The sequence below is a fragment of the Athene cunicularia genome, assembly GCF_003259725.1.
Source record: "Athene cunicularia isolate RWA chromosome 19 unlocalized genomic scaffold, athCun1 chr19_part1, whole genome shotgun sequence".
In the NCBI taxonomy this organism is placed as follows: Eukaryota; Metazoa; Chordata; class Aves; order Strigiformes; family Strigidae; genus Athene; species Athene cunicularia.
The window spans coordinates 5,886,867-5,906,273 of record NW_020799124.1 but is presented as its reverse complement, the minus strand read 5'-3'; the positions used below and the strand labels follow the sequence as shown (position 1 = coordinate 5,906,273).

Sequence of the window (19,407 nt, the reverse complement as noted above, 5' to 3'; positions counted from 1 at the left end):
GTACAAGAACACGGTGCGGAGGGGGGAAGGGGACGAGGGGCAGCGGGGGGACACACAGACGCTGTTGAATATCAACAACACTAAGGGGGGGGGGCGCGGGTGGGTGAGGACTAAGCATAGAGATCCTCCCGGTCGGCGGAGTAAACCTCCCCCTCCTGCAGCAGGGCGAAGTTGAGGAAGTGAGAAGGGCGATGGACCTCGTGGTAGAACTCCTTGGGGTTGGCGAGCTGCAGCTCGTACTTCATGTTGGGGTCGTGGCGAACACCTGGGAGAGAGAGGCCATCATCCCCCTGCACACCCCCTGCCTCCAGCCCTCCTCAGGAACCCTCTACCCTCACAAGGTAATTTTTAAGCAAGAACAAGAGAATTCTAAAGGCATAAATTCATCACCCTTTGGGTTCCTGCCCCTAGAGATTTACAGAGCAACATCCCCAGAGTCTTGCTCAGCCAGCCAAGGGTTCTGTCCGCCCCTCTCCTCCATTCCTGATCCCTTCTGCTGCTGTCTGTGGTTCATCGTACCAGCACAGCTTTTCTCTTGCATTTTCCATTATCACCTCTGCTGCCTGACAGAGATTAATTATTCAGCAGCAACAGACCAGACACTACAACCCACAAAGGCGACTATTTTTCCCCTCTATCAGAGTGTGCACTGAAAAATCATCAAGAACTGACATCCCAGTGCCGGTACCACGGACAGGGGAGACCATAATGCTGGTAGCCCTGCCAGCCACTGCCAAACAGGTAAGGGACACGTCCCCGAGGAGCTGTTTCCTTCTCCTCCCCACCCTACTCACACTGCCTCTCCTCCCGGCCCCTGCCCGGGGCAGCTCACCCATGAAGTTGTAGTTCCAGGACCCTTGTGCCGGGACCATGAAGAAGCCGAGGAAACGATCCGAGAGCAGCATCTGCACCCGCTCGTAGTGGGAGGGCAGGTAGCCCTTGGGGTTGTTCCCTTTGTCCGTGTTCTGCCTGCCCCACTCGTAGCCGCTCGGGGTCAGCTTGTAGGCAGTCAGCGTGCAGGAGCCTGGTGTAAAACTGAGGGAAGAGCAGAAAGAAGGGCAAATAATAATCGTCTGGAGCGAAGGAGGGAAACCAGAAATGAGCAAATGTTCCCTATCTGCCAGATTTTTAGTTTTGAGACCTCAATGTGTTCCCAAGCACGGCACCCCCAGGCCCCCCTGGGGCAGAAGCCTCCCTGCCTCACACCTGCAGGTGATGATGATGGTCTTCTCCCCATCCCAGGAGGGGTTGTCAGCCATGACCTTGGCATGGGTGGTGACATCCTGCGGCGAGAGCTGAGGGGACTCATTTGGTTGGGTGTGAATCCACCCCAGAGGTTCCATTTCCTGACAAAAAGTTTCAGAGAGAAACAAAAGGTGTTTAAAACCCAACCGTTTCGCAAAAAGCACACAGGGACCAAAATCTTTCCCTTCACCTGATCCCAGACCAGGTTGAGCCTTTCACAAGCCCCACATCAGGCCACAGAAGCCACCCCACCGCCTCGGGTCCCCGTTACGGGAGGCAGTGATCTTGCACCCACAGCAGGGGCAGACACACAACTCACCTTGAGATATTCGTGCTGGGGCAGCTGCCCCGGGAGATGCACAGTCTGGTGCGTTCCCCACTGGGGCACCATCACAATGCACCGGATCTCCTTCACTTGGGGGTTATCGGGAGGGCTCACACCATACAGGTAACCTGCAATCTAGGAACACAAACACCTGCCTCAGAACCCTCGAAGAAACCTCCCTGTAACCGTGTGAGGGTGGGTGGGCCCTGCCCTGGGTGCGTAAGCAGAGTTTCTCTCAGCCAGCAGGTTCTCACTAGAGGAGAACAGTGTAGTTTTGTTCAGCACTGAGTTTCCCTCTGCCAGGTCTGGGCGACAAGGAGCCATCAGGACTTGGCTAGAACTTGTGTGCTCAGCTGTAGTATCTGTCCAGAGCACAAAGGGCTTCACAGGGACAGCGCCAAGCAACCAGCCCTCCACCACAAGGTCAGAGAATCACAGAATCATTCAGGTTGGAAAAGACCCTCGGGATCACAGAGTCCAACCCTCAGCCGGACTCTGCAAGTTCTCCCTTACACCACATCCCCCAGAATCTCATCTAAACGACCCTTAAACACACTCAGGGATGGGGACTCCAGCCCCTCTCTGGGCAGCCCATTCCACTCTCTGACCACTCTTGCTGTGAAAATTTTTTTCCTAATGTCCAGCCTAAACCTTCCCTGTTGCAGTTTAAAGCCGTTCCCTCTTGTTCTGTCACTAATTCCCCGTGAGCAGAGCCCAGCCCCAGCCTCTCTGCAATGTCCTTTCAGGAGCTGCAGAGTGATGAGATCTCCCCTCAGCCTCCTCCTCCTCACACTGAACACCCCCAGCTCCTTCCCTGGCTCCTCACAGGATTTATTCCCCAGGCCCTTCCCCAGCCGCGTTGCCCTCCTCTGCCCTCACTCTAGCCCCTCGAGATCTCTCTCGTACTGAGGTGCCCCAAACTGGACACATGGCACGTGCCCCAGCAGCGGGCTACAACTGCCACAGGCTCACCACACACTCACCTGGGCTCGCAGATCCGAAATGCAGATGAATTTCTTCAACACGTTCTTGGGCAGAATGTAGGTGTAGCCTGTTTCCTTTATATCGTCTGATGAAACGTAAATGTGGTTTGTTCTCAGGTGGAGGTTGGCAGCAGAAATTGCTCTGTGAAGAGGAGAGGATTATGAGAGGGTGCACAGATCCCTTCCCGAGCACTCTGACCTTTCCCACCGTGCCACAGCCCTGCTGGCATCCCTACCTGACTCGCCACTCGGTCTTGGAGGAGAAAGTCTGGGTTTCGTAGTTGCTGGTTGTGGAGGTGATGATTTCATCCCCGTGTTTGTTAACAGTGCGGGTCTGTGTGGCTGTCAGCTGGGACTGCTCCTTGGTTTGCTTCTCAATTTCTGCAATCTGCTGTCTCTGCTGAGATGGGGCAGAGATCTCCATGCCCAGGATAATGTCTCGGATCTCTGACTGTGTGAGGGATGCAACGTTCACACTGAAAGAGAAAATCCACCCAAGTGAGACATTTCAAAATACATTCTGGACTCTTCTCCCCAAGGCACAAGCTCGTAACATCCACTTGGGGTGCTCTGAAAAAATGAAACAACTTTTTAGACAAGAGGAGGGACCAAATCACATCATGTGCAGATCAGAAAGGCTTGGTGGAGACATTTTTATGTGCCTTACTAAAAAGCAATTAATAATAATAACCAGTTCCCTACAAAACTGACAGTTCATTGCCAAAGGCCCTTTAAAAATCTACTCTCCACAAAGAGCACTCTGGCCATACTGCCAGAGCAGGAAGGGTGACTGCAGCTGGACAGTGGCTTACTTGTTCTTCTTGCCATAGTCAGCAAGGATGAGATCTTTCAGCTGCACCTCCACCTTGATCCACTCCTCATCTGTCAGGGTTGGCCAGATGTGGTGAGGCTCTGTTATGGTTGTCTTGTCTGGTTTCAGGATAACTTTGGCTCGATCATTATTCACATGTAGCGCCCGGAGAATCAGGATCAGACGAGAGAATGCCTTGGAGACAAAAAGACACAGCTAGTCAGAAAAAGGAAACCAAATAGATAAGGCCCTAGTTCAGCACTCCTCTGGGCACACCAATATTCCACGGGAGTGCCAGTGAAATCAGTCTGAAGGAAAATTGAGGCAGACCCAGAGCCATGTGCTCCCAAGCAACAAACTGGGATGGATTTCTGAGCCATTCTTGGCTCCCGCTTCATTTACCGATGGCAAAGCAAAATGCAGACTAGGCACACTGTGCTTACCGTGTAGGAAGAGATGGTTTTCAGCCAGTCATCATAGAGATTGAAGAGAACCATCTGGGGTTCAGTAGCCTTCAGGATGAGATCACCAAACTTTTCCACTTTCAGACAGGCCTGGAAGGGCAGCTGCAACTCTGAGCCTTTGATCACAATATTGGGGAAATCCAGCAAGTGCACCTGGAGTTTAATCGAGAAGAGGAATTAGCTCACAACTGCTGCAGAACATTGGTTCAGATCAAGTCCTTCACAGGAATGCAGGACTGTTCTGCAATCTCCCAAAGATTCTGTATGTCCTCAGAGAGCAGTATCTGCGTTGTTACCTCAAGTGGGTCCAACATGCCCTTCCGAGTCACGATGATCTGCTTGGGCTGCTCCTCCACAGGAAGTGACCGAATCAAGGCAGCCACTTCTTCAGCAGTCTTCCACTTGGCCAGCTACAGAAAGACAGCAGGGTTAGAGAAATCTCCCTCTGCCAACAGCAACGTCTCCACGTCTCCGGAAATTAAGAGAGACTCAAACCAAATCCTAAAAATACAACTGGAATTTATGGCTTGTTCCAGATCAGCGCCAAGGCCCAGCATTTTCTTCTTACTGATCACAGACAGCAGTTCCCGTTCCTGGAGTTCAGTTACTCCTGACTGGCTCAGAAAAAACAGCTCATTGGCTTTGCCACCTGAGAGGCTTCTCACCGCACTGGATGTACAGCCAAGCGCAGGTGATCTGCTGTAGCCGTAAGCACTGTGCTGTTTCTCAAGCCCTACTTGAAGATGTCAGCTCTTCACACGTCAGAGCCATAAAAACCCTGCAACATCAACACCTGCATTCTTTCACTTTTCCATCCCGTGCTGACGCTTGCCTCAGCATAGGTTACACGCTGGAAATTAGAGCTCCAGACTTGTTGAGAGGCAGGAAGATGAAGACCCTCACGATGTTTTCTGCTCAAGCCAAGTGCCCCAAGCGGAGCCCACCCCCAGCTCGCAGCCCGAGGCACGACAGGCAGCCAGGCCCTACCTGTCCTAAACGCTTCTGTCCTGCCCACACAGACGTATGGATGATCTTCAGGAAGAGCTGTCCAGTTCTGGGATTGAAGATGAAAATGGCTCCATTGATGGGTTTTGTGGTCAAATTCCCTTCAAAAGTCTGAGAAAACAAGCAAAAGTGCGAAGAGAGATAAATGCAGCCTGTCCACACCTTTACAGAACAGCCGACTTGCTGTGTGCTGTGAGCAGGAACCGCAGGGGAAATGCAAGAGCTGCTCTGTGCACACCTGCCAAAACTTGGGACCATGGATTCCTTGTTCTCCATCATGTGTGCCTCCACACCACCCTGAGCACAGGGCACTCGCAGTCCCTGTCCCTTCCCCCGAGATACGCCTCCGGCCTCACCTTGTGAATGGTCACTCTGTACACATTGGTGTCATCCACAAACCAGATGATCTGGTTGGAGAAGAGCTCCCCGTAGTTCTGGGAGGAAAGGTACGGCTCCGTGGGCTCCGAGGAGTACAGCTGCAACCCCTTGCGGATTCGTTCTCTCAACACATACAGCGCAGGATTCGCTTTCATAATTTTGGCCATAGCTTGCTGGATCAGAGGTTTGCTCCCAGGGAACCAGTTCCCATAAGCACTGATGAAGAAAAACAGGAGAAGAGCGAGTTGTTGCCATCAGCTCCAAGACAAAGGGACAACAGCTAGGCACAAGCCTCTCCATGCAGCAGCTGGGCACCTTCTGCCTGCTGAACACCACTGCACGATTTCTCTCACAGTGTTCCAGGGAGCTGTTCACCTTCAGCTCTTCCCTACACCTCCTCTCAGTGGGAAGCCACAGCACACACATGCTGCACTCCCAGAAAAGCTGTGTCTTCTCTAACAACCACACTGGAGCAGAGAGCTGCTTACTGGGATCTCCTCCCTGGTTCTCCAGTGAGGAATAAACAGTTCCTTTAGAAGAGTCTGACAGAAATCCTCTAAGAAAACAGATTATTAGTGATCTGGGAGAACTGAATCATTGAATAAGTGCAAATCAGGCAACGCGGAAGAAATGCCTGGATGCTTGACGCCACTGACTGCACACCCCAGCTTCCGCCTTCGCCCCTCATTCCCCTGCCCAGAACACAACCCAGTTTGGAGAGGCACTAAGACAGAGCCAGGAACTACCAAGTACAGTTCAAATACAGAAGGGGCAGATCTCACCTGTGCAAGTTATAGGCCAGATCAATGGCGATGAGCACACCAGTGGGAGAGGGATAGATACTCATGTTGTCTGTGGTGTAGTCCAGGAACTTGGCTCTTGCATAGCGCTCGATATCATGGGAATCGTAATCTCCCCAGCGCAGCTGGATATCTATCCAGTACTTCTGAGTGGTGGTGCTGTCCATCACATCTCTGAGGAGAAAGCAGGCCAGAACAATTTAATCTTGCACGAAACTCTCCTGCAGTTGCTGCCCATCTTTGACAGAGAGTAACTGCCACCAAACACAATCACCAAAGGCAGCTACTGTCTGCATACCACCCTGAAAAGGAACTTCTTTTGCAGAAGGCACTGCTAGGAGATGCAGCAAGCAACTACTCAAACTAGTTCTGCACTTTGCCTGGCATGACTGTGTCCTCCTGTGTCCCCAAAGAAAACCAATCCTAAATGCCCAAAAGATAAAGACTTTAGCTCTGGACACCAGGCTCAGCAGCTCTGCTCTGCAGCAGGATCAAGGAGAGGGAAGAGGAAAACACTCACTTGGAATCTGCAAGCAATGATGGACGTGACACATTCCACTTATAGGAAGCAAAGAGAAGGATATCTGCACAGGAGGAATTCATCTTGTATGACTTCCTGGGATGGATGGTCTCTTTCTGCACTGTCTCAATCTCCAGAGCATCCAGCTCTTGATCAAACACCTTGGGGAAAAGGCAGTAAAGGATGAGCTGTGTTCAGGCAATCTAGTTGAAGAATCTATCCTCCGCAAAGAGCTAAAAAAGGCACCCAAGAAAATCCCATTTCCTCCCTTTCTCTGTCAAATTGCTGAAGAAGGGCGGGCTAGCCCTGCCACAATCCCCGGGACAATCTCTGTCGCTGGCAGGAGGCCACTGGTACACAAAGAGCGTGCACTGCACAGAAACAGATCAATTTAACATACTGCTCACCTGACACAAATCCATTACAATGCTTTCATGGATCTTTTGCCACAAGTGAGCTCGGAAAATCTGAATGAGAGAAATCTTCAGTGTGGGGATCTTGCCATGCATAAAGATACCTGTCAAATCCAGCTGCACCTGAAACCCGACATATACCTGCAGAGAAAGAGCAGCTGTGAGAATGTGCAACAGCACAAGTGATGGAGCTTAGAAAACAGAACAGCTACTAATAAGGAGGTTTATCTGTATGAGATGTTCTGAAGAATTAAATGGATTAACTGCTCTCATTTCAGTGGAAGTTTTTACAGGTACAAACTCCAGGTACTTACATTGGCTCTGTTAATGGTAGGAGACCACCACAGCGTGAACCTTCTGTTTGGAATTTGGTTCAAACCTGATCTCTGGGCATTTGTCAGCTTTTTCCACTTCATGGACTCCTCAAAGCCACTGGCCTTCTCCCTAGAAAGGGCAGACAATTGCGTAAGATGTCTCTCAGCTCTGCTGGCTGCCACGTGCCACATGTAACAGAGGCAGGGAACAAACGCTGGGAGTGGGGAAAGATTGTTTCATGCAAAGAAATTTCTATGGATTTGCACGAAGCTTGGCTATAGCCCAATCCCAGGAGCCCTCACAACTGAACTACAGTTGTGCTGAAGCGATGACTGAAAAACAGAAAAGGCTCAGCAGAATAAGTACGGCTTGAGCTGAGGACTTCTCCTGGTGCACCACTAAGCTCAGTTTGCAAGATGAGGCTTCATCAAGGTTTCTCTTACCAGAAGAGACCCTCCCATGTGGGGAAGTAAGTGCCCTTGAAGAGAGTGTGCTCCAGGATTCCCTCCACTCCACCAAGCGCCTGGATCATATCTGTGCGGTAGTTGTTCAGGTTCCAGAGTTTGCCATCGTGGCGCTGATGCGTCCACCAGAACGGGTTCTGTTTCAGGACCTGGAAATTGAATTCACATCATTGAACCTGGCTGCACCAACTGTAAAAACCAAGGTGATGACATCAGCAAACAAGTAAAAAGCCTCATGCCCTCAGTTCTGGAGGACACAGCTCATCTACAACATGAGTTCAGTCAGTGTCACTATGCAATTCAAGCTGGGTAGAATTTAAGACGGTGTTTTTATCTCTCAGGGACTGACCTTCTATGGAGCTACCATCAGAGGCTTTAAATAATAAATTTTTCCACTGTTATTAAAACTTACAGTTTTGGAATGTTTGTTTTGAGACCTTTTTCCCCCTCTACCCAGAACTGATTTCTTAATACTCAGTTGTGCTAAGTGTGGTGTTCCCCAAGACACTGCAATCTATCCAAATGCTTCAGAAGTGGCTAGCTACATGTTTTGGAGAGTTTGATTCTCAACAGCTTCTACCAGTCCCAACATGTGGCAAGGAAGTGCATCTGCGATAACGCAAGGTGAAAGGACATTGTCTGGAACAGGTATCTGAACCTCACACCCAGCTAGAGAAATTCCCAGTCAATACCTGATACTGTTTGAAGTCAGTCCTGACTCTCCATCCTTTATCATAAGCGAGGGTATGTCGGTCCTTCTGGAAAAGGGTGTTAATACGAGGAATTCCCCTGTCCCACGAGTCCTCCAGATCCTCTAGTGTCAGACGCCTGAAGAAAAAATGCCCACACTTTGTTATGTCTCAGTTTTACAGCAAAGCATTAATGAATATTTCAAGTGAGGAAATCACATAAGTAATACAGACCCTGGGGCTCTGGCAGGAGACATTCTAAAATGCCAAGCACTCCGAGGCTCAAAGTGTCTATAACCATCATGAATACACCCATGTCAACCAGCCAAAAGAAAACACCTGCCCTTTTAAATGCATAAACGGGTCTGATGTCAGCTTTTACTTGACATACCATTTCCCTTAACCTGTGCCAAGGGCCCACTTTCTGTTTGCAGAGTCCACACCTCCACCAGAGGGGAGGCAGCAGCGCTGCAGCAGCCTGCAGCACGTACCATGGGGCCAGCAACGTCTCCAGAACCCTGAAACAGCTCAAGACTTCACACGCTGCCTGTCCTCACACAGACAGGGAAACGCACCTGTTCTGGGCTATAGCCTCTTGTCGCTTAAGGGCGTACTCTGCCCATACCCTCTGGGAGTCAATGAATTCACTTTCCCATGGCTGGATGTAACGATACAAGTTTGGGATGAGCTGGTCCTCCTCATGACTCATGCCTGAGCGGAAATGAGTGATGCCAACATCTGTCTGCTTGGACCACCTGGAGCAGAGAGGCACAAGAGTGAGGTCAGAGTGACAGGACTTCACAGGTCACACTGCCACGACCTACTGTAAAGGCAACGTATCTCTGTAACACAGCAGTTTGGCATTCTCAGATATTTTTATAGGAAAGAGCATCTAACAGAACACTCTAGCCATGCAAGCATTAAAGCAGCACAACTCACCTCAGGTCAGACTGCGGGATGAGGACGTGGCCCATGGAGAGCATGCCCAGCCCCCCCAGCTCTTTAGGGGTGTAGAACACCACCGGTGGAAAACGGCTGGGCATTTTGGAATTCAGACCAATTTTGATTCGAGTCTGGATTTTATTCTCACACTTCACCAGCAAATCAAGCAACTCCTGAGTATTTACAACAGCTTCCCGGAAATATGTCATCAAGCCGATCAGAGCTGTATTCCATTTATTGACAATCTAGAAAGGAAAGCAAGGATCAGTTCTCATCTCGCTCCCCAAGCACCTGCAGAAAACTCTGTCCCACATCTTCCTCCCACCTCACCTTAGTGAAGGTTGTGGAGCCAGATGCCATGAGGATCTGCCTCACTCTGTTGTGAAACCTCTGCATAGACTCATCATCCACACGCAGGAAGCACTGAGCCGTGCGCTCCTTGGTGACCTATAAGAGCACAGGGACATCAGTTCCCTCCCAGGAGCCCCCTTTTGCCAGTGCAGACCATAAGGTGAGCTCTTGCCATAAGACATCTGTGCAAAATGGGGAGGGAAGAGGCTGAACAGCAGCTCTACAGCTTCAGAGCCCCACTCATCCCTCCCAGGAAGGAAAGTTCATACCCAGTTCACTGTAACTCTACTTGCTAGTGGTCCCAGTTACAGAGCTGGCAAACTGACACTGTGAGGCACGTCCTCCCAGCAGGTACAAATCCTGCTCTGGTGCCAGTTAGAGGCCAAGCAGGGCCTGCTCTCCCCGCCATCAGAGCCTCCCTCTACCTCGTTCTGCAGGTTCCAGACACCATCCTTGTGGGTGAACTCCTCGTAGCTGGTGCGGCACTTGGGCAAGATGCGGCACTCGAACCCACACATGTTAAACAGCAAATTGGGGTTATCCTTGCTATATACGGAGACAAAGCTGTTCTCCCACTGCACTGTGGTGACTGACCGAGGCAAACGGTTCTTGATATCCCAGAATACAGCACGGCCACTGAAAAACAAGATGTGCACAGTGACAGGCTGTTACTGAAGTAAAATAGAAACTGGGCAAGTTTTCAACACTTTCCTAGCACTGTCTCTCACACCCCTCACTCACTGCCAGAATCGCGGCACACACCCCTCACCTCTTCTTACTTTTCTTCCTGAGCACCTGCCTATCAGTCTCCAACAGCTATTTATTACAATTAATTTGCCCACTCGCCCACCACTTGTTTTTTCCAGGTTGCAGCCCTTACAGGTTCACATCATGTTTCATGAGGCGCATCCGAGCATCCCGGGGCCAGCACTTCTTGTTGTTGTAGCCTACAATGTTCTCGTTGTTGGGGTCTGGATGTTCTGTCAGGTAACGTTGAATCAAGTCTCTTGCCTCATCTGCTGTAAACCTGGAAACACACAGAATAAGATCTGGAGTTAGATGACCAGCTTCTCAGAACACCAGTCTGCCCTGACAGAGGAGGGCTTGCTTATGGACAGCTATTTCCCATAGCATGTCTGAAGGTAACAATCCAATTTCTGTATCCCCCCACTGAAGAAGGGGGCTTGTTTCATTAGCACAGAGCAACCCATGACTGCTTGGGTTATCTTTCCATGAACAGACATCAGATTTTATGTCCACTTGCTGGGAAGCCAGAAAAGGCTTCTTTTACCAGTGGAAAATCTGTAACAGTTGAACTTTTGATATTCTTGCTTTTCTAGAGATCCAGTGAAGCCCACAGAAAAGTAAACTGAGAAAGCAAGAGGAGGCATGTGGACAGTTTTTCTTGGAAGTCTGTCAATTCAAATATTCCTGACCTTTCTTAGCAAAGGGAAAACCCTAGAGCAGGAGCGTATTAATTCCCACTTCCACAGCATCTGCTGCAAGATGCCAGAACAAAAGTTCACCTGAGGAAAGCAGGGCCCCAGAGCTCTCACCTGAAGAAGATGTGAATACGGTCAATGTATCTGCAGAAGAGGCGAATGGGATGGGCCACCTCCGTGGCGATGTCCTGGAAGCTGAGGAAGTCATTTGGCATCTGGGGAGGCCCAGCCATTTCACTGGCACGGTGCAGACCCAGCACCAGCAGGTCCATCACAAGCCCATAATACTGGACAATGAAGGAAGCAAATTGCAGCCCACGAATAATCCCATAGGAGTTTGTGTGATTCATGTCCTGAGGAAACGAAGGGGAATTGTGAGAACCTGTCACAATACATCACAGACCTTTACCCGAGCAGTTCTCTTTAGCAGGACTAAGGTTTTCTTACTCCTCATCACTTCTTTCTCTGGCAAGTCTTGTGTCCCCTCCTCCCCCATGGGTCCAAAACCTCTCCATTTTCCAGTCCACATACTCCCCTTCCTGATAGCAATCATCACCTTGTAGTTGATCACCACGTTGTTCTTGGCTGTCATGTAGTCAGCAATGTTGTGATCAACAATAAGACGCAACAGCCTGTTGAGCAACGTCAGGTCAATCTTCTCATACATCTTTTCAAATCGAGATTCCAGCATCACGTTGCATTCACCTTCACTTGTTTCCCAAACATCTTGCAGGTTATTAATGCCTGAGGAGACAAACAAGCTCGTTGTGTTACCTGACACAACACAGCACAGCATGGTTCTGGGCACAGGAAGTCAATTTGCTTCCTGTAATGTGTGATTTGTCAGCCGCTGGTCCTTCCAATCTATCCAGAAATGGGAACAGAAATTTGTAATCAACCACAAATGCTATGGAAGTTCTCCTCCTTCAGAAGAACCTGTAAGATATAGTCTCTGATTGTAATGACTATTGACTGCAAGCTGCAAATATGAAAACTCAGCTCCCAGGGGACTTGTAGGAAGCAAACTCCCAATAAGAAAACTCATTTTTGTATGAAATACAGGACCCCACTAACCTTGGCACCACTTGTACACCAACAGTGGAGGAGGTTCAGTGTCAGCAGGTTTGATCCATGGAGGGAAGAGTCTTCGCTTATCGGCCTCATACCACAAGTACTGATCCAGATAAGCGTCTGTGATTTTCTCCAAGGGTTCAACATCATAAACAGGAACTAGGTGGCTGTAGAGATCCATGAACTCAATACCCACCTAAAATAGAAGGGGAAAAACCGAGCCTTAGAGTTTAGTTATAGAGAACATTAAGTCTTAGCATCATTTAGGTCCAGAATGCAGCTTAATTTTTAGTATGGTCTGGCCTTCACCAGGACACTTACCTCCTTGAAGGCTCTCTGAGTTAACAGGTGTCGTTTGATTCTGGAGAGAGCTTCATGGGGATTATCATAAGCCTGTTCGATCAAACCCAACTCCTCTCTCTGTGACTGATTCAGGCGAGATTTCACACTGAAAGTGAGAAAGAACAGCTCACGCACCTAAGCATGAACAAACTAATGTCCACCACATTAAACTCATGAAATACCCTTCAGCCAAGCAGATCAGGACAAGACCTATAACCCTTCACAATCCACATCTCCAAGCTGAGAAGCAAGGCATTGTTTTTGCCCCAAGCAGCAGAGTCCATGAAGAACCCACTGTCACCCCTGGCAGTACCACAACATACAGCCTTCACCCATCCACCAGGGTGAATTCTACAACATAATTCCAGGAATAACAGGTAACAAAATAGCTTCAGGCGCCTCTCCCAGTGCAGATGTCTGGGCCTCAAAACACAATCACTTCCCACTGCTTACCTGTAAGCTTCCTTTAGCCTCTCCAGGGCTAATATCAGCAACTTGGTGTCATGCTTGTAGGACAGCGGGGGGAAAGGAATGGGTGAGAACCTTCTGCTTTCCAGCCAGTGCACTGTGGTTGTGTACACAGCAACAGCCTCTTCAGCAGTGATGTACGGCCCATCCTGCAGAACCACACCACCAGAATTAATCAGTGAAAGCTTCCCCATGAAAATAGCACCAATTTGGGCAACTTCAGGCAGGACAGAAGTACCTTCAAGTAATTATGCTGTCGTTCCTGTTCAGCTTTTAAGTAGAGTCTGGTCAGCCGGCCCAGATTCTTCTTACAGACAGTTTTGTCTACGGTGGCGCCCCGACGGATCCGCTCCCTGTTGTAGTGAGCTGTGTTTGTCCACCAGTCAGCTTTTGCCTTCACATACCTCAGGATCATGTTCTCAATAGGAGTTGGCAGCCCTGGCACCTGGGGAGGGACAGAAACTTGAGGGAAGCAGAAGTGGGAACCTTCACTAGAGCAGTTCCACCTAGATGTTAAAATTGAACCAAAAGGCCAAGCGAGAGACTTACCTTCCAGGGAATATTGGCCTTCCAGCACCGCCAAGCCTCACTCAGATGCTGCAGGATGGTTCTGGCTTTGTTCTGTTTGATTCCTTCTGGCATCATGTCCAGAATGTCATGCATAACAGCCGCCCTCAGCTCCAGGTCAAAGTGAGACTCCACACGCTGCTTCGTGACGGTCTTTGCTACACCCTTGGAGTGACGGCCTGGAAAAAGCAAAGTACTTCAGCAGCTCTGACATTACTGGGTAGTGCTCCTCTTCCTCCTAATATGGAAATGCACAGAGGTACAGATGTCTGAAGAAATTACACTGCCACAACATCACTGATGAGTTCGGAGTAGGTGATTAGAAAGGAGGCTGTGGACCCCATAGTGCTATGGAGCAGGGAATGCCACTTCCATTTGGGATCTATGCTGGGGGTACTGATTTCTTAAGAGCTCTAAACTCTAGGTCTTGGGATTGACACAGAGCATGGATACAGACCACCACATGGGACAGAAAACTGCAGTTCCAGCTGGCAAGTAAATAGCATTAATCTTTACCACACACTCCTCCCCCATCAAAGATCTGCCGTGCACTGACCTTCAAACTGCCTGGCCAGCAGATTCCCCAGCCAGCGTTCCAGCAGCGGCGTGATGCCCCTCATGAAGAACAGCCATACTCTCCAGCCTGGGGCCCAGAAACCACAGCCAGGACCTTTGCCCACAGGCCCCTGGAAGAACAGAGACATGGTAACAGCAGGCCACTTACTGACACTCCCATATCCCTCCCTCCCTGCTCAGTTTACGTGGGGTCACCATCACGTGGGAAGTTGGAACTCACTGTGTTAAACCGGTAGTAGATGAGATGTTTCAGGTCCTTGCACATACGAATCTGCCTCATCAGTTTGTATTTGTACCGGTACATTCCTGTCAGCTGACCCACGTGGGCAAAAATGTACTGCAAGCCGTCTGCCAGCTGAAACACAGGGTGCAGAGACAACAATAAACACTACACACACAGCCTCAAGAAGCCAGGTTTATTTTACTGCCAGGAGCAGAGTATTAGGGCATATAAAGCTCCTAACACTGACTCATGCAACGATTAATTCTTATAAACTAGGGTAAAAGCAGAATTTCATGCAATGTTGCATGCTTTCATTGTTCCTCCTCTTCTACAACAACAGGGCAACATCCATTTTGTGCATACTATATAAGCCTGTCCAGATATTCTGCTTCTCCTCTCACTTCTCCTCCTAACCTTTAAAAAAAAAAAAAAAAGTAAAAAAATGAGCCTACCTGAAACGCATCCACATTTCCAAGTCTGTATTGGACATGGCTGTCCACCACCAGCTTAGTCAGCCGTAGAACCTCTCGACACAGATGGAAAGCGTTACCAAACCGAGATTTTTTCCTTTCCTGAAAGAGACAAAAATCCAAGATTTATGTAACAATGTTATGTGAGAGTAAAACAGCTCAGATGTTGTACAGACTGACCACAACTGAACAGCTGAGGCACTGTGGCCTGTCTTAGTGCACTAGCTACTTAACAATCTTCAGATGAACTTTACTTGAGTAGAATAGCACATGGACTGTTACCTTAGTGGTGAGGGTCTTCACAGGCTTCAGGTTGAAGTTGTAATCCAAGTGAAGGTAGTTCAGGTTCTTTCTGTGGATCAGCAAGTTCAGCATATTGTAGCCCTGGCGACACACCTGCAGGCCTACTTCCACCCAGTCCAGCTTTGTCGACTGGAAAAACTTTGTAGCCTTGAAGGAGCGGAACAGGTACCTGGAGAGAGCAAAGACTGTAATCAGCTGAATCCTCATCAGAGATCAGCAGTTCCCACTGAGCAGACCCCCACCTACCTCTTCTTCTGGGCCTTGGGAGGTCTGTGCTTGAGTGCATTCAGAACATAGTATTTCAGTAGCTTCTGATAGGAGACTCGCACTTTCACTGGCTGGCCTGCTGGGCAGTGCTCACGGTACCTACAGATAAACCATGTTTCAAACTTTCAGATAACTCACATTCCATTAGAGAACAAGTCTCTAGAAACTCTCCTAAAATCTCCAGAAACCAATCACCACAGGATGTCTTTATTTTTGTTGTAACAAGATAATAACACCACCATCACTAGAACACCCCTTCCACAAGGAAAGAACTCACCAGTTCTTGACCAGTGGGATATCAAGAGCTCTCCGAGTCCTCCCAGACCTCAAGTTGAAGGGTCGTGGGGCCCAAAGCAGGGCAATGCCGTTGGCTGTGTTATCTGTGTAGAGCGGGGTATCCTTCAGGAAAGGTTCCACAAACTCTGGCAACTCAAACTCTTCATCATCATCAGGCAACGGTTCCTGACTCTGAAATGCAGATAAACCACACAACGTCTGTCTCCTGGTTGCTTTAGCTCAGTTTTCAGAGTTAACCAAGTAAAAACCATTTCTTTGCTCTCATGGTAGAGGTGCGACAGTGCTGAGTATCAAAGAAGCAAAAAGCACTCTACAATGCCCCAGCGGGCCTGAGAACTAATGTTAGCTACTAGACTCCGAGATAGGTGTTATCTCAAGGGAGATGTCAGCTTTGCGAACACACCAAGGGCAACCAAAAAGATAGTAACCTACCAGAAGACTCTAAAATATCACTGTTAATTACACATTGAGCTTTACCCTACAGAGACCAAAGGAGACAGCTTTGTGCAACTCCAGAAGCAGAAAAAGACTACAAATGAAAACTGTGGGTTGGTTTTTTTTTGTGTGAAAGGGCTATTGCTTTCTCCTGAAATATCTACGTGTGCATCAGAAGCAAGGTTACAAGCAAGATGCTAAAGCCCCACCACCTCCACATGTAGGGTTTATCACAAGCTCTCTCAGACAGTGACTCACCTTGACAGAATGTCTGTGTGAAATGGGGTTGATCAGTGGATCGAAGTAAAAAGCTGGGAGATCAGGATCTTCTGTTTTAATGAAAACAACGTTTGGAGTATGATACCTGCAAAAGACAACACGCATTAGATCACCCTGACAGCTTTCCCCTCCTCTCTCTGCTCCTGAGGCTGCCGTACTTACCAGGTCAGGTGGACGTGGTGTGGCAAGTTATTGTACAGGTATGGAAAAGCAATTTTGTACTCTGTCCTGATTGGCTGCCTGATGATAATTTTGTTGATGTCATTAAATTCATTCCAGTCTTCATCCCTCAAATGAGACAAAAAAAAAAAAATTTGTTATATGAGCACTCAGGGGGACAAAAAGGCAAACATTTTTGACTGAAGATATGGTATCAGCTCTTTTCCTTTAGACTTCCACTAACAACCACCCAGTGTCCAAAGCAACAAGCATATCACTTAATGGTACAGGGAGACTTAATGGTACAGGGAGAAAACACCCAGCAATAGCTCACCCAAAGCAAGACACCCAATAACACGTTAATAGTCACAGCCCTTTTCCCAGATAACCACTTATCCCTCCTCCTAAACCCAACACTTACTGAAGATTGATGTCTCTAACAAGAGGCTCGAACTTGGGACCTCCAGGAATAGCCATGTTCAGTGCCTTGGAGGTAAAGAATGCTTTCAGGTCAAACAAATAAAAGTAGTTGTCATCGACAAGGTCGGTGAGCAGCTGGTTGGCCAGGCGGTACAGCGTGGACATCATCGGGAGAGTGAACTGCCAACGCTGGTATGTTGAACCGTTTACGTACCTGCAGAAGAACAACGTACAGACACTCACTACACAACCAGAAGACAACTGGGCCTTTACCAAAGGACCAGAAATAATTAAACACCCATCAACGCCCATCATCTGCAGAGAATATCACGGACAGCCAACACATAGGCCCCTCCAGATGGAAAGAAAGGCTGCAGGACTGCTGGAAGACCACTATGAACTACATCTGCCTAGAAAATATTGACTGCTCCAGTTCCTCTCCTCCTCTGTATCCAAACTGATACACCACGTCTGTGCAGTCTTAGTAAATATCAAATTCCAAACAGACAATCTAGGCTGTCACCCTTACGGCACAGGAACAAACATCACAGTTTTAGCAGTTAACTGGGCAGCAGCCCTCCTGGACAGAGCAGCCCTGTTTGCCCTCTCAGGATGCTCAAGACAAGAGGTGTAGCTTTACAACAATCAGGTTCTCCCTCTCATCCTTGAGGGAAGGCTTTTTTCTCCCCACCAACATCACATGTAGCCCAGCATGACACAATTGAAAATTAAATACTGCTATCTATAGGTAGTGCATTTGTTTCTCCCCACTCCCAGCAAACTGTGCTACCAGAGGGGCACATACTTCCTGTTGTCTTTCAGCGGCTGGTGGTCATAGAACCAGTCCAGCACAGGGGCATCCTCCTCTGGATCCAGCTCCAGCTGAATCGCTTCCAGGGGCTCCACATCCAGGATGTTATCAGCATAATCCAGAGGGGGTTCTTCATCATCAAACGGGGGGAATCTCATCCTCTTGAAGTGACGTCTATCCCTCTTCTCTCGCCTCATCATAATCCACATCGACCTGGCAGAAACCCAGAGACCATTAAATGTCATTTTTATTGTGGACGCACGAGTGTTTGTTCACAAGTTCCCACCTGGGTGAAGGAAGAACGCACTTACCCCCACTGAGCAATGTACACCGGCTCTATGACCCAGGGAATCTCATTCACAAAAGAGATGGCGCCTGTGATGTGGTACAAGACCGGAACATCTCTGATTTGCTCCCAGGGCATCGGCATGTTCTCCAAGAGCTTCAGAACAGCATGAGGCATGTACTTCAGAGCACTACAGTCAGAATTCAAGGAAAATCAGGGTGGGAAGGGATCTCAAAAGACACAGCCCAATTCCTTCTACACCTTTTACTCCTGAAAACTGCTCAGCTAACCCATTTATAAAGGCCTCCAGTGATAAACCCACAAACTTCCTGTTCTATCCTTGTGCTACCAAATCATATTCCACTGGTTTGACCTCCAAGAGATTGTTACACGTTAAGAATGTTACAGGCAAAAATTTCAAATGAGTTTCTGCAGTTTTTATGGGTAATGGTAAGTTTGTGCAAGGGATGATGATGATGATGTGCATGAGAAGCCTCTCTGAACCCGAATGTTACAGAAGTGCTCACAATGCTTTTTAAGCTTGCAAAAAACATACCCTGGCTACTTCATACTCTCCCCCAACTTTTCCTAAGCAATGTGTTCTCCAGGGTGATGTTTTTCTCATAAATTCAAAGCAACAACTTCCTTCACTTATCTCTTCTGCACTACTGCCTTCGTGCAACTGATTATCCCATCCTCCTTGAGCTACTATGCCGCCTTCTATTAACAACTGATGCAGGAAGCCCTTTGGAAAAGGAGCTCCCCCTTTAACGATCGACGAGGAGGTGTGACACGGCAGCAGCAGAGGCCTCAGCTCGGCTCCCGGGTGTCACATAGCGGGGGGCTCCCTTACCCCAGGTAGACGCGCTTGTCGTGACGGAACTTCCTGTTGGTCATGTCACCGTGGTCGCGGATGATCTTCCGAACATGCTCGGGGGGCATGTCCTCCTTCTGCGCGTCCACAAAGCCGAATTTCCTCTTCTCGGCATAGCGCTTGGCCTGCAGCTGCTGCCACTTGCGGGCTGCGGGGAGGGAGGGAGAGACCGGCGGGGTCAGGCCCGGTCCCGCCTGGGAGGAGGGGGGTGCAGGGGCCGGTCCTACCCACCTTTCTCCTGCAGCTTCTCCTCAGACATGTAGTCGGGCAGCGGCGCTAGCGGACTGGGCACCGGGGCGCAGCCGCCGCGGTACGGGAAGACGGCGGCCATGGCGACGCACCTGCGGGGGTGGAGAGGGGCTCAGGGCAGGGACGGGGCCACCCCCAGCCTCTCCCCCGCTATTCCTGCCAG

The 19,407-nt window shown here is 49.2% G+C and overlaps 1 protein-coding gene across 2 annotated transcripts; it reads right to left on the bottom strand.

Moving 5' to 3' along the window:
- Positions 1 to 6: 6 nt before the first annotated feature.
- PRPF8 (pre-mRNA processing factor 8) lies at positions 7 to 19,339 on the bottom strand. 2 transcript variants are annotated; one of them, XM_026861492.1, is made up of 42 exons: positions 19,227 to 19,339; positions 18,975 to 19,143; positions 18,147 to 18,311; positions 17,823 to 18,048; positions 17,026 to 17,231; positions 16,608 to 16,733; positions 16,425 to 16,530; positions 15,712 to 15,902; positions 15,414 to 15,533; positions 15,147 to 15,336; positions 14,847 to 14,966; positions 14,392 to 14,526; positions 14,152 to 14,281; positions 13,578 to 13,774; positions 13,267 to 13,473; positions 13,014 to 13,177; positions 12,540 to 12,666; positions 12,222 to 12,414; positions 11,704 to 11,891; positions 11,262 to 11,500; positions 10,586 to 10,732; positions 10,131 to 10,341; positions 9,685 to 9,801; positions 9,352 to 9,599; positions 8,988 to 9,167; positions 8,416 to 8,551; positions 7,703 to 7,872; positions 7,259 to 7,388; positions 6,939 to 7,085; positions 6,532 to 6,692; positions 5,994 to 6,185; positions 5,190 to 5,427; positions 4,816 to 4,944; positions 4,125 to 4,238; positions 3,808 to 3,981; positions 3,366 to 3,559; positions 2,790 to 3,029; positions 2,554 to 2,695; positions 1,565 to 1,705; positions 1,207 to 1,346; positions 833 to 1,035; positions 7 to 265 (listed from the first exon to the last, which is right to left on the bottom strand). In XM_026861492.1, the coding sequence occupies exons 1-42, from the start codon at positions 19,324 to 19,326 to the stop codon at positions 111 to 113; spliced, it is 7,008 nt and encodes a 2,335-aa protein (XP_026717293.1). In that variant the 5' UTR covers positions 19,327 to 19,339; the 3' UTR covers positions 7 to 110. The 2 variants fall into 2 exon arrangements, with proteins under 2 accessions (XP_026717293.1, XP_026717292.1); XM_026861491.1 differs by having other exon boundaries at positions 17,026 to 17,238; positions 17,830 to 18,048.
- Between the last annotated feature and the right edge of the window lie 68 nt (positions 19,340 to 19,407).

Bases quoted from the DNA above. Each gene is read 5' to 3' on its own strand.
- PRPF8 (XM_026861492.1), bottom strand. From the start codon at position 19,326: ATGGCCGCCGTCTTCCCGTACCGCGGCGGCTGCGCCCCGGTGCCCAGT. The intron at 13,474-13,577 runs GTAAGTCTCTCG...GTCCCTCCCCAG, and splicing joins AGGCCAATATTCCCTGGAAG to GTGCCAGGGCTGCCAACTCC. The intron at 8,552-8,987 runs GTGCGTTTCCCT...TTTTTTCTTCAG, and splicing joins GAGGCTATAGCCCAGAACAG to GCGTCTGACACTAGAGGATC.